Source organism: Neofelis nebulosa, chromosome 12 (assembly GCF_028018385.1).
Source record: "Neofelis nebulosa isolate mNeoNeb1 chromosome 12, mNeoNeb1.pri, whole genome shotgun sequence".
Taxonomy (NCBI): domain Eukaryota; kingdom Metazoa; phylum Chordata; class Mammalia; order Carnivora; family Felidae; genus Neofelis; species Neofelis nebulosa.
In genome coordinates, this window is record NC_080793.1 from 22,391,140 (window position 1) to 22,408,671 (window position 17,532).

At 38.8% G+C, this 17,532-nt stretch overlaps 1 protein-coding gene across 29 annotated transcripts in view; it reads left to right on the forward strand.

The window, feature by feature from the left end:
• SUSD1 (sushi domain containing 1) overlaps nt 1-17,532 on the forward strand; it is a 305,056-nt gene that overhangs the window by 98,260 nt on the left and 189,264 nt on the right. For all 29 annotated transcript variants that reach the window (XR_009251485.1, XR_009251480.1, XR_009251484.1 and 26 more), the window contains one exon: nt 16,978-17,069. Coding sequence is in view for 19 of the 29 variants with exons in the window: in XM_058694526.1 (XP_058550509.1) it covers nt 16,978-17,069 (92 nt within the window). In the remaining 10 variants the exon portion in view is untranslated. The remainder of the gene's footprint in view (nt 1-16,977; nt 17,070-17,532) is intronic.

The following is a 17,532-nucleotide window of genomic DNA, read 5'->3' on the forward strand; positions in this document are numbered from 1 at the left end:
AGGGTCAGAGAGAGGGAGACACAGAATCCGAAACAGGCTCCAGGCTCCGAGCCGTCAGCACAGAGCCGTCAGCACAGAGCCTGACGCGGGGCTCAAACTCATGGACCGCGAGATCATGACCTGAGCCGAAGTCGGCCGCCCAACCGACTGAGCCACCCAGGCGCCCCAGGACTTCCATATTCTAATCATGTATACACAGACTTCAAGACTGCTGTCTCCTAGGCTGAAATCAGAGAAAAGATCACTTACTCCTTAGTCTAAAATGTCCATTAATACAGTGCAAAGGAAAGCTAACTACAGTATATTCTTTTTTATTTCATTTCCTTTAACTTTTAAATTTTGGTATGATTTCAAATTTCTCTCTCTCTCTCTCTCTCTCATAGCCCCCCTACACCCCTCCCCACCCCAATTCTCTCTTCCTGAAATAAATCCTACTTGGTTATGGTGTATTTGTTTCTTCTGTGGTGTTGAATTGTTTCCACTAATATTTTCTTCAGCATTTTTGTGCCAGTGTTCATGAGTGATACTGGTTTATAGTTTTCTCTCTATTTTGTACCATCTTTATCAGGTTTAGGCATTAGTATTTTCTTTGCTTAATAAAAAGAATTTGAAAGATTTCCTTCATCATTATGCCCTTCATTATTTGAAGGGTTTCCTTCTTTGTTACAATTCGCATAGCATTTGGACTATCTGGTCTCGGATGGTTAGGTAGAATTTCCCCTCGAAACAGTCCAGGCATGGGGCTTTTCCATGGGGATAGTTCCTTGATAACTGCCTCAGTTTTTTGCTTATGGAAAATGGTCTGTTTAAACTTTTTACGTCTAATGGGGTCAGTTTTAGAAAACTGTATTTTCCTAGGAAGTGCCCATTTTCTCTGTTTTTAAATTTATTTGCAGAGTGGTCTGAAAAGTAGTTTCATTTAACCGTTTGAATTTTCTTCTGTTTCAATGAGTATTTCTCCCTCTATTTGTATTTTCTTCCTTTTTTTGTAGATTAAGTTAGCTAGTAGTTGGTCTCTTATTTTAAAAAAGCCAAGGTTTTGTTTTATTAATTAGATCTGTTTTCTTTATAGCCTGTGGGCCACATCTCGCCTGTTGCCTGTTTCTATAATAAAATTTTATTGGACACAAAAGGCCGAGCCTTTTATTTACATAATGTCTATGGCTGCTTTTGTGCTACAAAGACAGAGTTGAGTAGTTGTGACAGAACTGGACCAGAAACTTTTTACAAAGATAGTTACAATCTATAGAAACAAGTTGCTAGGGGTACGTGGGTGGCTCAGTCGGTCAAGCGTCTGACGCGTCTGACTCTTGATCTCAGCTCAGGTCTTGATCTCAGGGTTGTGAGTTCAAGCCCCAGGCTCAGCGCTGGGTGTAAAGCTCTGAAGTTGTTGACCCATGCTCAACTGCATCATTAATTTCTGCTTTCATATTTATTATATTCCTTCTTATGCTTTCTTTTACTTTATAAAGGTGGTTGCATTTTATCTTCATTGTGAATTGTGGGTTTTTGCATTAAAAAGTGTTCTCTGTCATATTTAACGCTTTTTTTTTACTTGAACTCTACTTATGTGAGGATTGCAACCCCGACTTTCTAACGGTTTCCATTTGTCTGCTATACTATTGTCCATCATGTTATATTTAGTCTTTCTGAATCACTTGGTTTTAGGTGTCCCTCTGGTACCCAGCATATAGTTAGATCTTGTGTATATGGAATATTATATGTATATAAACTTTATTTTTATTATTTTTATTTATTTATTTTGAGAGAGCGTGTGAGTGTGCACTGTCAGTGCAGAGCCCGACGCACGGCTTGAACCTACAAACCACGAGATCGCGACCTGAGCCGAAGTCAGATACTTAACCGACTGAGCCACCCAGGCACCCCTATATGTATATACATTTTAAAACTCTCTATGGCCTTGCTACTTGATAGTTTTGGCTGGATATAAAATTCTTGGTTCACATTTCTTGATTTGAGTTTTCGTAAAATTCGGTTCTTTGGTTGCCTTGCTTTTTATGTAGCTTTTGAGAAGTCTGATGCCACTTAATTCTGTTGCCTTTGGATCTTATTTATTTCCTTGAGTGAAGATGCTGAGGAGTTTTTCTTTATCTTTTTATTTTTTTTATTTTTAATGTTTATTCATTTTTGAGAGACAGAGAGAGACAGAGCATGAGCAGGGAAAGGGCAGAGAGAGGGAAACACAGAATCTGAAACAGGCTCCAGGCTCTGAGCTGTCAGCACAGAGCCTGACACAGAGCTTGAACTCACGGCCTGTGAGATCATGACCTGAGCTGAAGTTGGACGCTGAACCAACTGAGCCACGCAGGTGCCCCTCTTTATCTTTAAGGTGTAATAATTTTATTTGGCTAAGTCTTAGATTTGATTGTTCTGGATGAGCTTTCTCAGGTATAGAGTGGGACCTTTCAGTATTTATATTCAGATCTTTTGATTTTTGTAAACTTATCCTGGATTATAGTTTTAAATATTCTGCTTTAACATTCTTTTTCTTTTAGAGACTTCAATTATACATATGTTGGATCTCTGCTTATATTCTGTTTCAACCACTTGAATTTTGCTCCTTGCTACTTCTTTTTAATATCATTTTTTTTCTTTTTGTTTGGTTTCCTGTATTTCTTCAGTGCCCCTTATTAATTTTTTATTCTAATCCTTCTTTGGGTCTGACGACATTTTAGCTTTATTTCTGATACAGATTTGTCTTTTCCTTTTGCTTGTTTCCTGAATTCAGTCACTTTTGTCTCATTTTCTGCCTGCTTTGTGTCTATTTCTGTTCTTAGTTTTTGAATTTCTGACCCATAGTGCTTATTTGAGGATATTTATTTCAATTAATTGTGTCACAGGTTTTTTTTTTTTTTAATTCTAGTTTGGGGGTTATTTAAAAATTGTAGTTTTTCATAAGCTGAAATATTTTGATTATCACATTCTTATCTTTCTTTTCTTTTCTAAATGAACACTGCTTTTGTATATTAATTATATAACATTGGTAGTTTAGAATGGTTAATAATATTTCTAGGTTAAGAGTGCCCTCTTCTGTTACTCAATGAAGTGCAGTTTCTTTAAAGGATATTTTTGTTGTTTTTTTGGTGAGTGTGGGGATGAGTTATATATTGTTTTATTTTGGGGTTCCCTTTTGTCTTGTAGGATCTTACATTCCCCCCTTGCTTTTTCTCATCACTGCTTTGTCTCCCCAGGACACCAGTTCTTTCCACTGAATCATCTTCTTTCCCAGAAGCGATGCCTTTTTCATGCCAATACCTGAAGTGTCCTAGACTTTCACCCTTTGCTTGTAGACAGTCCTGTGGTACACAAGATTTTCCTTTCAGTATTTTCACACTGAAAATGGAATTTCTCCTTCTGGGAGTGAATCTAGCTCACGTTCAGGCCCCTCATTTCCCTCTTCTCTTTTCCCTGCTCTTTCAGAGCCCCCTACTTTCTACAGTGACTTGTGGGAGGTTGAGAGATAGCTTTGCTGGAATTTGGCATTTATTCTATTAAAAGGCAACTTAAAGTTTCTTATATTCTCTGTCTTCTGGTTAGTATGACAGCACTGGTTTTATGTTGATTTGTTTGTTCTTGTTGATCTGAAGAATATTTTCGGAAAGGTGTTGAGAGATTTGGATTTAACTGGCCACCATTATCATTGAACAAATTGCAGCACTAATCTAGAATAAATTCTCAAGTGCTAACTTTTCCACCCCCATATCTTTTTTTTTTTTTTTAATTTTTTTTTCAACGTTTTTTATTTATTTTTGGGACAGAGAGAGACAGAGCATGAACGGGGGAGGGGCAGAGAGAGGGAGACACAGAATCGGAAACAGGCTCCAGGCTCCGAGCCATCAGCCCAGAGCCCGACGCGGGGCTCGAACTCACGGACCGCGAGATCGTGACCTGGCTGAAGTCGGACGCTTAACCGACTGCGCCACCCAGGCGCCCCTCCACCCCCATATCTTTGCTCATGCTCGCTCTTCTACGTGGAACCCCCGCCCCTTTTTTATTTAGTTCCTAATATTCCCATCCCCCTTCTTCTACAGTCTCTCCAACTGAAAATAAATTTTCTTTCTGAATTCCTATACTCTGTTCCAGGGAAGTATGTGTAATAGTTTGGCACACTCTGGAGTCAGACTATCCAACTCAAATCTCAGATCTCTTACTCTTTGTATGCCTTTGGGCAAATTACTTAAACCTTTATGTGCCTAAATTGCTTTAACTGTAAAAATGGGAGTAGCAATACCTATATCATGGGTTTGTTGTGAAAATAAGTGGGTTATGGGGAACCAGCATAATACCTGACTCACAACAAGCATCTGTGAGATGTTAACTATTATTTAAATTTACTTTATGACATTTATTATATATGCCCTTGTATTTTTATTATACAAATATAGGGTATAACTCTTTTTCTAGATTAAATACATGTTAAGGGCAGAAACCGTGTCTCTCAGTTCAGTGGGGGCAATAGACAGAATCAATAATAATACGGTGCATAACGTGTAATTGAGGTATTTGCAGGTACTATGGGGGCACAGAGGAAGTAATGACTGGTTTTGCCCAGAGTTGCTCCCTCACATTACTGAAGCAGAAACAAAGTTTCAAAGAAGTTGATGAACTAGGAACCAACTCTTCTCTTCAGTGAGGCATTCTTGCAGGTCTGGTTTTTCAACTGCAGGATTCTTGATTAGGTTGGCCTTCTGGGTGGGGAAGGGAGAGAAAGAGTAGGCAGAGTGACCACTAAAAATGAAGCAGGGAAGGAATATTGGTATGAGGGACAGGGCATGTACTTGCCATAGCAAGGGGTCAGAGAGCAGGGTAAGAAGAGATTCAGGACTGGTTCTATTGGGGATCCTTTTCTCCCCAGTTGAACACCTCACGGGTTCAACCTGCCTGTGGTCCAAACCATAAGCCCCCTGAGTGGAGGGAAGGGGACCTAGGGTGAGAGTTGCCCTCTGACCAAGATGCAACTGAATTTAACCAGTGAAACAGTTCTGTTTAATTACTCTAGCATATTCTCAGTGGGGGTGATGTCACCCTGGGGGCAAAATTACCCACAAGGGGGCAAAAATTTGTTCTTGAGAGGTGAGAGAATTTTATTCTTTTTATATATGAAGCACAGATAAACATATAGTACATAAGAAACATACAGCATATCTGGGATTATTACATTTTTATAGAAGGTGAGAGATTAGGGGAAAACTGTTTAAAAAGGTTGCTCATTTTTGCTTTTAATTCTCTTGCCTTTGGAGAGGTGTCAAGCAAGAAATTGCCGTGGCTGAGGTCAAATAGGTTGTTGCCTGCTTTCTCCTCTAGGGCTTAAATTTAATAGGAAACCATGGGGGAAGGGAAGGGGGGAAAAGTTACAAACAGAGAGGGAGGGAGGCAAACCATAAGAGACTCTTAAATACAGAGAACAGAGAGTGGGGGGGGGTGGTTTGGGAGAGGGGAAAGTGGGTGATGGACGTTGAGGAGGGCACTTGTTGGGATGAGCACTGGGTGTTGTATGTAAACGATGAACCACTTGTTGGGATGAGCACTGGGCGTTGTATGTAAATGATGAACCAAGGGAATCTACCCCCAAAACCAGGAGCACACTTTACACACTGTATCCAGGAGCACACTTTACACACTGTATGTTAGCCAGTTTGACAATAAATTGTATTAAAAAAATTAAAAAAAAAAAAGGCCGCTTGTGGGGCTGTAATGAAAAACGGTAGAGAAACATTGTTGTAGCTTTATAATAGGTACTGATACCTGCTTATGACCTCTTTCAATTCAGTGTTTTTGTTGCTATTCTCGTTAATCCTTCCAAAGAAATGTAGCAGTGATTGCTTTCTGTTCAGTGAGTGTGCCAAGCTGATTTCCTACATGGGGGACACAGACCTTGGAGCTCCCTCTGACTGCTCTTCTTCCATTCTTGGTGACTCACATCCGTCAGGTCTCTGCTCACAAATCATCTCTGTGCTTTCTAGCCTCCTGCGTTGCTTTTCTTCAGACTTTACCAGCACACAAGATTATATTTTTTATTTGTTTTGTCTACTTATTTATTTTCTGCCTTTTTTGCTAGAATGAATTCCCTTAGGTGTAGCAACTTTGTTTCCTCTCCACTTTATCCCTAGCCCCTAAAGCATGCCTGTAGATGGTAAGAACTTTCTAAGTATTTATTGAATGGATGTGTAAATTCACCACGTTCCAAGAAGGTTCACTTTTGAGTCTTTCCATTCATGGATGTGGCATTTCTCTATTGTTTTCTTTTCTGTCCTTCTGGAAAAAAAAAAAAAATCTTCATAAGTCTTGGACATTTCTAGTTAGATTTATTTCTAATAAATCTATTCCTATTCTATTTTATTTGAAGTTTGTGGTTTCTTCTCCTGTGGATAAGGATCTTTTGATTATTTTATTTAATTTTTTTAAAATTTAGTCTTAATTTTATTTATTCATTTTTTTAAATGTTTTTTTAAATTTATTTTTGAGACAGAGAGACTGAGCATGAGCAGGGGAGGGACAGAGAGAGGGGAGACACAGAATCTGAAGCGGGCTCCAGGCTCTGAGCTGTCAGCACAGAGCCGGACGCGGGGCTCAAACTCACGAAGTGTGAGATCATGACCTGAGCTGAAGTCGGACGCTCAACCGACTGAGCCACCCAGGCGCCCCAGTCTTAATTTTAGTTAGCACAAAGTATTATATTAGTTTCAGGTGTACAGTGTAGTAACTCAACACTTCCTTACATTACTTGGTGCTCATCATGACAAGTGCACTTCTTAATCTCCATCACGTACCTCTTTTTTTTTTTAAGCTTATTTATTTTTGAGAGAGAAAGTGCACATGTGTGTGTGCTCGAGAGGGGGAAGAGGGGTAGGGCAGAGAGAGAGAGAGAGAGACAGACAGAGAGAGAGACAGAGACAGAGAGAGAGAGAGAGAGAGAGAGAGAATCTGAAGCAGGCTCCTTGCTGTCAGCGCAGAGCCCAACGTGGGGCTCCATCTCACAAACTTTGAGATTATATGACCTGACCCGAAATCAAGTGTTGGAGGCTTAACTGACTGAGCCACCCAGGTGCCCCTAGGATAGTTCTTTTTTTTAATTTTTGAGGAACTTCTATGCTGTTTTCCACAGTGGCTTCACCAGTTGGCATTCCCACTAACAGTGTAGGAGAGTTCCTTCCTCCACATCCTCACCAACACCTGTTATTTCTTGTGTTCTTACGTTTAGCCATTCTGACAGGTGTGAGGTGATAACTCAGTGTAGTTTTGATTTGCATTTCCCTGATGGTAAGTGAAGATGAGCATCTTTTCATGTGTCTGTTGACCATCTGTATGTCTTATTTGTAGAAACGTCTGTTCATGTCTTCTACCCATTTTTAATTGGATTATTTGGTTTTTGGATGTTGAGTTTTATAAGTTCTTTATTTATTTTGGATACTAACCCTTTACCAGTTATGTCATTTGCAAATATCTTCTCTCATTCTGTATGTTGCCTTTGGTTTTGTTGATTGTTTCCTTTGCTGTGAAGAAGTGTTTTATTTTGATGTGGTCCCAATAGTTTACTTATTGCTTCTGTTTCTCTTGCCTCAGGAGACATATTTAGAAAAAAGTTGCTATGGCCCATGTCAACAACATTACTGCCTGTGTTCTCTTCTAGGATTTTTTATGGTTTCAGGTCTCACATTTAGGTCTTTAATCCACTAAAAAAAATTTTTTTTAATGTTTATTTAGTTTTGATTGAGAGAGAGAGACAGAGTGTAAGCAGGGAAGGGCAGAGAGAGAGAGAGAAAGGGAGACACAGTATCCGAAATAGGCTTTAGGCTCTGAGGTGTCTTCATAGAGCCTTCCATGGGGTTTGAACTCACGAACCATGAGATTGTGACCTGAGCTCAAGTTGGATGCTTAACCAACTGAGCCACCCAGGCCCCCCTCTTTAATCCATTTTGAATTTATTTTTGTGTATGGTGTAAACAGTCCTTTTTTTTTTTTCTTTTTCGTGATGCCATCCCAGCACCGTTTATTGAAGAGACTTTTCCCATTGGATATTCTTCCTCTTTTGTTGAAGATTAATCGACCATATAATTGTGGGTTCATTTCTGGGTTTTCTATTCTGTGCCATTGATCTGTGTGTCTTTTTTTTTTGTGCTAGTCTCAAGTGTTTTGATTACTGTAGCTTTGTAATAAAACTTGAAGTCCAGATTTGTGATGCCCCCAGCTTTGCTTTTCCTTTTCAGGATTGCTTTGACTATTCAAGGTCTTTGGTGGTTGCATACAAATTTTAGAATAGTTTGTTTTAGTTCTGTGAAAATTGCTATTGGTATTTTGATAGGGGTTGCATTAAATCTGTAGATTGCTTTGGGTAGCAGGGATATTTTAACAATACTTATTCTTCCTATCTGTGAGCATGGAATGTCTTTCCATTTCTTTGTGTCATCTTCCATTTGTTTCATCAGTGTTTTATAGTTTTCAGAGTACAGGTCTTTTACCTCTTTGGTAGATGTATTCCTGGGTATCGTATTATTCCTGGTGCAATTGTAAGTGGGATTGTTTTCTTAATTTCTCTTTCTGCTGCTTCATTATTGTTGTGTAGAAATGCAATAGATTTCTGTACCTTGATTCTGTATCCTGCCACCTTACTGAATTTGTTTCTCAGTTCTAGCAATTTTTTTGGTGGAATCTTTCAGGATATATATATATGTGTGTGTGTGTGTGTGTGTGTGTGTGTGTGTGTGTGTGTACATATGTATGTCTCATATCATGCAAATAATGAGAGTTTTACTTCTTCTTTAGCAATTTGGATGCCTTTTATTTCTTTTTGTTGTCTGATTGTTGTGGCTAGGACTTTAAGTATTATGTTGAATAAAAGTGTTGAGAGCGAACATCCTTATCTTGTTCTTGACATTAGGGGAAAAGCTCTCAGTGTTTCCCCATTAAGGATGATGTTAGCTGTGGGTTTTTCATATAAGGCCTTTATTAAGTTCAGGTATACTCCCTCTAAACCTACTTGCTGAGAGTTTTTATCATGAATAGTTGTTGTACTTTGTCACATGCTTTTTCTGCATCTGAGATCATATGGTTCTTATCCTTTCTCATATTGATGTGATGTATCATGTTGATTGATTTGCGAATATTGAATCACCCTTGTGGCCTAGGAATAAATCCCACTTGATCATGGTGAATGATTTTTTAAATGTATTGTTGGATTCAGTTTGCTAGTATTTTAAAGAGGATTTTTATGTGTCTGTGTTCATCAGGGATATTGCTCTGTAGTTCTCTTTTTTAGTGGTGTCTTTATCCAGTTTTTGTATCAGGATAATGCTGGCCTCAAAGAATGAATTTGGAACTTTTCCTTGCTTTTCTGTTTTTTTGTTTTTTTTTTTTGAAATAGTTTGAGAGAAATAGGTATTAATTCTTCCTTAAATGCTTGGTAGAATTCACCTGTGAAGCCATCTGTTCCTGAACTTTTGTTTGTTGTGAGTTTTTTGATTACAGATTTAATTTCTTGGCTAATCATTGGTCTCTTCAAATTTTCTATTTATTCCTTTTTCAGTTGTGGTAGTTTACATGTTTCTAGAAATTTATCCATTTCTTCTAGGTTGTGTAATTTATTGGCATATAGTTTTTCATAATATTCTCTTACAAGAGTTTGTATTTCTGTGATATTAGTTGTTATTTTCTCCTTTCTCATCTGTGATTTTATTTGAGTCCTTTCTCCTTTTTCTCTTGATAAATCCAGCTAAAGGTTTTAAACTGTTTTTTTTTTTTCCCCCAGAGAACCAGGTCCTGGTTTCATTGATTGGTTCTATTGTTTTTTTAGTTTCTATATAATTTATTTCTGCTCTAATCTTTATTATTTACTTACTTCTTCTAGATTTAGGTTTTGTTTGTTCTTTTTCTAGCTTCTTTAGGTGTAAGGTTATGTTGTTTATGGGAGATTTTTCTTCTTGAGGTAGGCCTATATTACTATAAACTTCCCTCTTAGAACCACTTTGGCTGCATCCCACAGGTTTTGGACTATTGTGTTTTCATTTTCATTTGTTTCCATGTAGTTTTTTATCTTTTTTTAAATGCTTTACTTACTTATTTTGAGAAAGAAAGAGAGCAAGGGAAGAGCAGAGAGACTCCCAAGAAATTTCTGGGCTGTCAGTGCAGAGCCCAATGTGGGGCTTGATCCCACGAACCTTGAGATCATGACCTGAGCTGAAATCAAGAGTTAAGACACTTAACTGATTGAGCCACCCAAGTGCCCTTTTTTATTTCTTCTTGATTTCTTGGTTTACCCATTCATTATTTAGCGGCATGTTACTTAACCTCCATGTATTTGTGTGCTTTCCAGATTTTTTCTTGTGGTTGACTTCTATTTTTATAGTACTGTGGTCAGAAAAGATACATGGTATGACTTCAGTCTTTTTGAATTTGTTGAGGCTGGTTATGTGGCCTAATATATGATCTTTCTGGAGAATGTTCCATGTACTTGCAGAGAATGTATATTCTGTTGTTTTAGGTTGGAATGTTCTGAATATATCTGTTAAATCCATCTGTTCCAGTGGGTCATTCAAAGCCACTATTTCCTTGTTGATTTTGTGTTTAGATGATTTGTCCATTGACGTAAGTGGGATGTTAAAGCCCCCTACTATTATTGTATTACTATTGATTAGTTCCTTTATGTTTGTTAGTAAAGGTTTTGTGTATTTGGATGCTTTCATATTGGGTGCATAAATATTTACAATTGTTATATCTTCTTGTTGGATTGTCCCCTTTATTATTATGTAGTTTCCTTCTTTGACTCTTATTGCAGTCTTTTTTCTTTTAAGTTTATTTATTTATTTTGAGAGAGAGAGTGTGCACTACACCTGAGTACACAAGCGGGGGAGGGGCAGAGAGAGGGAGAGACAGAATCCCAAGCAAGCTCTGTGCTGCCAGCATAGAGCCCAGTGTGGGGCTCACATCCACAAACCGTGAAATCATGACTTGAGTTGAGATCATGACCTGAGCCAAGATCAAGAGTTGGATGCTTAACCAACTGAGCCACTCAGGCACCCCGACAGCCTTTGTTTTAAAGTCTATGTTGTCTGATCTAAGTATTGCTACTCCAGTTTTCTTTTGACATCCATTTGCATGATACATGTTTCTCTACCCCCTCACTGTCTTTTTTTTTTTATGAGTGTTACTTTTATTTTTTTCTTTTCTTTTTTTTTTACCTTATTTTTTATTTTTTTTCAATATATGGAGTTTATTGTCAAATTGGTTTCCATACAACACCCAGTGCTCATCCTAAAAGGTGCTCTCCTCAATACCCATCACCCACCCTCCCCTCCCTCCCACCCCCCATCAACCCTCAGTTTGTTCTCAGTTTTTAAGAGTCTCTAATGCTTTGGCTCTCTCCCACTCTAACCTTTTTTTTTTTTTCCTTCCCCTCCTCCATGGGTTTCTGTTAAGTTTCTCAGGATCCACATAAGAGTGAAACCATATGATATCTGTCTTTCTCTGCATGGCTTATTTCACTTAGCATCACACTCTCCAGTTCCATCCATGTTGCTACAAAGGGCCATATTTCGTTCTTTCTCATTGCCATGTAGTACTCCATTGTGTATATAAACCACAATTTTTTTTATCCATTCATCAGTTGATGGACATTTAGGCTCTTTCCATAATTTGGCTATTGTTGAGAGTGCTGCTATAAACATTGGGGTACAAGTGCCCCTATGCATCAGTACTCCTGTATCCCTTGGGTAAATTCCTAGCAGTGCTATTGCTGGGTCATAGGGTAGGTCTATTTTTAATTTTCTGAGGAACCTCCACACTGTTTTCCAGAGTGGCTGCACCAATTTGCGTTCCCACCAACAGTGCAAGAGGGTTCCTGTTTCTCCACATCTCTCGAGCATCTATAGTCTCCTGATTTGTTCATTTTGGCCACTCTGACTGGCGTGAGGTGATACCTGAGTGTGGTTTTGATTTGTATTTCCCTGATGAGGAGCAACGTTGAGCATCTTTTCATGTGCCTGTTGGCCATCTGGATGTCTTCTTTAGAGAAGTGTCTATTCGTGTTTTCTGCCCATTTCTTCACTGGGTTATTTGTTTTTCGGGTGTGGAGTTTGGTGAGCTCTTTATAGATTTTGGATACTAGCCCTTTGTCCAATATGGCATTTGCAAATATCTTTTCCCATTCCGTTGGTTGCCTTTTAGTTTTGTTGGTTGTTTCCTTTTGCTGTGCAGAAGCTTTTTATCTTCATAAGGTCCCAGTAGTTCATTTTTGCTTTTAATTCCCTTGCCTTTGGGGATGTGTCAAGTAAGAAATTGCTATGGCTGAGGTCAGAGAGGTCTTTTCCTGCTTTCTCCTCTAGAGTTTTGATGCTTTCCTGTCTCACGTTCAGGTCCTTTATCCATTTTGAGTTTGTTTTTGTGAATGGTGTGAGAAAGTGGTCTAGTTTCAACCTTCTGCATGTTGCTGTCCAGTTCTCCCAGCACCATTTGTTAAAGAGACTGTCTTTTTTCCATTGGATGTTCTTTCCTGCTTTGTCAAAGATTAGTTGGCCATACGTTTGTGAGTCTAGTTCTGGGGTTTCTATTCTATTCCATTGGTCTATGTGTCTGTTTTTGTGCCACTCCCCATATTTTAGATATATGTTATTATATTTTATTTGTGTGTGTGTGTGTGTGTGTGTGTGTGTGTGTGTGTATGTATTTTTGAATGTTTATTTGTTTTTGAGAGACAGAGACAGAGTGCAAGCAGGATTGGGACAGAGAGAGAGGGAGACAGAATCCAAAGCAGGCTCCAGGCTCTGAGCTGTTAGCACAGAGCCCAATGCACAGCTCAAACCCACAAACCATGAGATCATGATCTGAGCCCAAGTCAGAGGCCCAACTGACTGAACCACCCAGGTGCCCCTTATATACATATTATATATAATATATATATTACATGTAATATATATATGTGTAATGTGTATATGTAATATATATCATAGATATAATATATATTATATATATATATAATATATATTAATGTTTATTTTTGAGAGAGAGAGAGAGACAGAGTATGAGCAAGGGAAAGGCAGAGAGAGATGGAGACACAGAACCCAGTGCAGTCTATGGACTCTGAGCTGTCAGCACAGAGCCCAAAGTGCGGCTTGAACTCATGAGCCATGAGCTCATGACCTGAGCCAAAGTTGGATGCTTAACTAACTGAGCCACCCAGGTGCCCCTTATATTCTTTTATTTTGTGAATTCCTTGACTGATTTTTTACAAAAATATTCATTTTTATTGCTTTTGTGTTTCCTTCCTTTATACTGTCATTTTTGGTCTCTCCACTCAAAGAGCCCCCTTTAGTATTTCTTGCAGGCCTGATTTGGTTGAACTCTTTTAGTTTTTGTTTGTCTGGGAAACTCTTTATCTCTCCTTCTGTTGCTAGATAGAGCATCTTTTGTGGCAGATTTTTTCCTATTCAGCACTTTCAATATACCATGCCATTCCCTTCTGGCTTACAAAGTTTTTGTTGAAAAGTCTCCTTGTTAGCCTTATGGATTTTCCATTGTAAGTAACTGTCTTCTTTTTTCTTGCTGCCTTAAAAATGTTTTCTTTACCACTATATTTTGCCATTTAATTACAATATGTCTTGGTGTGGGTCTGCTTTTGTTGATTTTGATTTGAGTTCTCTGTGCCTTCTGGATCTGGATATCTGTTTCCTTCCCCAGATTAGGAAATTTTTCGGTTACTACTTCCTCAAATAAATTCTCTGCCTCCTTTTCTGTCTCTCTTCTTCTTTTGGGACTCCTATACTATGAATGTCATTGCATATGATGGAGTCACTGAGTTCCCATTTTGCATGATTCTTTTTTCTCTCTTTTATTCAGCTTGATTACTTCCTATTACTCTGTCTTCTAGATCACTAATTCATTCCTCTTCTTCTTCCATTCTTCTGTTCATTCCATCAAGTGTGTTTCTCATTTTGTTTATTGAGCCCTTTATCTCTGCTATGTTATTCTTTATCTTTGTGCTGAGGGTCTCAACTCATGTCTTCCACTATTTTTCTTAAGTCCAGTGATTATCCTTATGATAATTGCCTTAAATTCTCTATCAGTAATGTTACTTATATCTGTTTCACTTAGATCTCTGGTCATGGCCTTGTCCTCGTATTTCATTTGGGATAAATTTCTCTGTTCCCTTGTTTTGTCTGCCTCTCTGTGTCTGTTTATGTGTGTTAAGAAAGTCAGCTATGTCTTCTGATCTTGAAAGTAGTGACTTTATGAAGAAGAGGTCTTGGAGTGCCCTACAGTGCTGTTTCCTCTGTTCACCAGAACCTGGCACTTCAGGAGAGTATCCTATATATGCTGCTATGTGTGTAGTCTGCTGTAGTGTCTGAATCACTTTTCCCTTCAGTGCAGTTGTTTGCACTGATTCTCTGCCTGTTGTGGGCTGTGCTTGCTCTCTGTGGTGTTAGTGGGGCCCAGGCAGGGTGGGCATGCCTGCCGGGGAACTTGAGAGCAAGTGGTGGTGTTAGCAAAATTTGTGCTGGGTCACTAGTTCTATACTGGATTTCTTGAAGCACTATGGTGGCTGGGGGCTGCATGCTGGTGTTGCTGGGGGCATGAGGCTGGCCATGGTATGCATCAGTGGCTGGGACTAATCTGAACCCGGTGGCTGGGCACGGTGAACTGCGGTGGCTGGGTACTGCATCTTTTTGTTGTAGTTTATTGTTTTAGTTTCCTATTGCTAGTTTGACAAATTACCACCAATTTAGTGGCTTAAAACAACATGAACTTACAGTTCTGGAGGTCCGAAGTTCAAATCAGTTCCATTCTGTTAAAATGATGGTGTCAGCAGGTGTGTATTCATTCTGGAAGCTGGAGGAGAGAATCCATTTCCTTTTCCTTTCGAGTTTCTAGATCCTACTAACATTCCTTAGCTTGGGCCCCATCCTCCATCTTTGAAGCTCATTGGTTTAACTGCTGCTTTTGTCCTTGAATCTCTCTCTAACCCTGATCTTCTTGTCTCTCTCTTATGAGGACCAAGGTCACTACATTGGGCTCATCTGGATAATCTTGGATACTCTCCCTATCTTAATCAATTGCAGAGTCCCTCTGCCATGTGAGGTAACATGGTCACAGATGGATGTGGACATTTTGGGGGGGCCTGTTTTTAGCCTACCATACTTGTTCTTATAGATCTATTGAAAATGACTAGTTTTTCTGTGTTCTTATATTTGGGTACACTTTGCCAAACTCCATTATTTGCATGTGTTTTTCTCTTGTTTTCAAGTGATTTCATATTTGTTTTCAGTTGATTCTCTTAGATTTACTGGAAGTTGCGTTATTCCCTTTCTTCCTGGTATTTATAGCTCATTTTGTTCTTGCCTCTCTCCATGTCGTCTAGAATCTCATAGCTAATGCTAAAAAATAGCTTTGAGAACATGCATCCTTGTATTGTTCTTAACTTTACTAGAAATTGCTTCATTATTTTACCAGCAAGGATGGTGGTTTCTAATAAACACTCTTTTTTTTTTTTTTTTTTTTTTTTAAATTTTTTTTTCAACGTTTTTTATTTATTTTTGGGACAGAGAGAGACATAGCATGAATGGGGGAGGGGCAGAGAGAGAGGGAGACACAGAATCGGAAACAGGCTCCAGGCTCTGAGCCATCAGCCCAGAGCCTGACGCGGGGCTCGAACTCATGGACCGCGAGATCGTGACCTGGCTGAAGTCGGACGCCCAACCGACTGCGCCACCCAGGCGCCCCTAAACACTCTTAAATTAAGGAGTTTCTATCAAATTAAATCTTAGTTGACTAAGATTTTTAGTCAGGAACATGTATTAAATGTGTTAACCATAATGGGTATAGAAGTAACCATGTGGCCTTTCCCTTTTAATCTATTAATACTTTCCCAATAATGATCACCTCTATATTCCTGGAATGAATCTTCCTTGATCATAGTGTATTGTTCTTTGAAGCTGCTGCTGACTTCTGTTTACTAATATTTTATTTTAGGTTTTTGCATTTATAATGATAAGTGAGTTTGGCATAGTGTGTTTTGTAATTGCTTGCACAATTTGGGAATTGTGGATATCCAGTCATCTTGAGTAAATTGGGAAACTTTCTACCTTTTTGTATGGTCTGCAACTTAAATAGTATTGAGGTTATTGGTTTTTGAAAGTTTCGTAAGTATAAAGTTCCTTGGACTACTGCTAGTTATCTTTAAATTCTGTACCCAATAGTGAGATTCCATTATTCTGAAACACCTGTACTTTCTTACCTACTCTGTCTTACAACATTTGAAGTACAGCTTGTGACCTGTGGAACAGGTTTTCTCTGGGCAAAGCTGCCCAATCCATAAAGAAGGGTCACATCTACCAATGTGGCTTCATTCATAGGAACCTGTCAGGCCAGGGGTTTACACAATAAAGGCTTGGTTCCCTGGAGACTTTCCTTTTTTTCAGGTGCTTTGGGAGTTGTCTTTATGATTTATTAATCATGGCAGTGTTGCTGTGAAACTTCTTAGAAAATCTTTTTTCAGTTCCGCAAAGAAGAGCACTTCTCAATGCTCTGCTGCAGTGTTGCTCCCTGCTCAGAATTTGAAATTGATACTTACCTGTATAAATGAGGTTGTCTAAGCCCGAATTGCAGTTTTAGGTTAGTAAACCAGGGGAGTTTGCAGTGACTGGATTTAAGTAATTTTTAAAAGGGATCCTCTGATTGGGTATCTTTTGATTTTAAATCTTTCATCAAGATTGAGTTTACATAAATGTAAAAGTGGTGTTTCTCAGACTGCCACCACTAATTTCTGAATTAAAGTACTACTGAAATTGTCCTGTGTAAGTGATTCCGTGACAAGATAGCATTCTATTTTATAGATTTTATTTTTTAAGTAATCTCTATACCTCCTGTGGGGCTCAAACTCACAACCCTGAGATCAGGAGCTGCATGCTCTATAAAAGGTAGCATTTTTGTATAGAGTGTAAGTTGATTTCTCATTCTTTCCCCCTGCAGTAAAACAGATCATCAGTAACATTTCAATATTTAATGAAACCTGCTTGAGATGGAGAAGTACAAAAACAGCTGATACAGAGGAGATGTATTCAGTAAGTTACTCTATGTATAGATGTTGTCTTGTGTGGGAGGCTTAAAAAATATCAGTGAACCTAAAAATCTACTTCTACAGCTGTGATTATCAATGGCGGATTGATAGTGGCAATTGCACGCACAAGCAAGAAGATGGGCACTTGTAGTGCATATTTGAAGAGAGAGACCTTGGGGATTGTTGAGTAAGTCATGAAAGTTTCTTTGGGCACGTAGCCCGATGCAGAGCTGATGCTCACACAGGATCCGTGGAAGGAATCCATGGCTTTTGCATGTGTCTCTGACCAGGGTATGAACATATCGTCTAGGGAGTCAGGGGAATCTTCGAAGCTAGATGTGGTTGTGAGTGAGAAAGGTAAAGCCCGTGGGATGAGCTGCTACTAGAAGAATTTAAGTGGGCAGAAAAGTATGTGTATTGGCCCCTGTGCTGGGATATTCCAGGAAAATGGAGGGAATGTCAGAAGG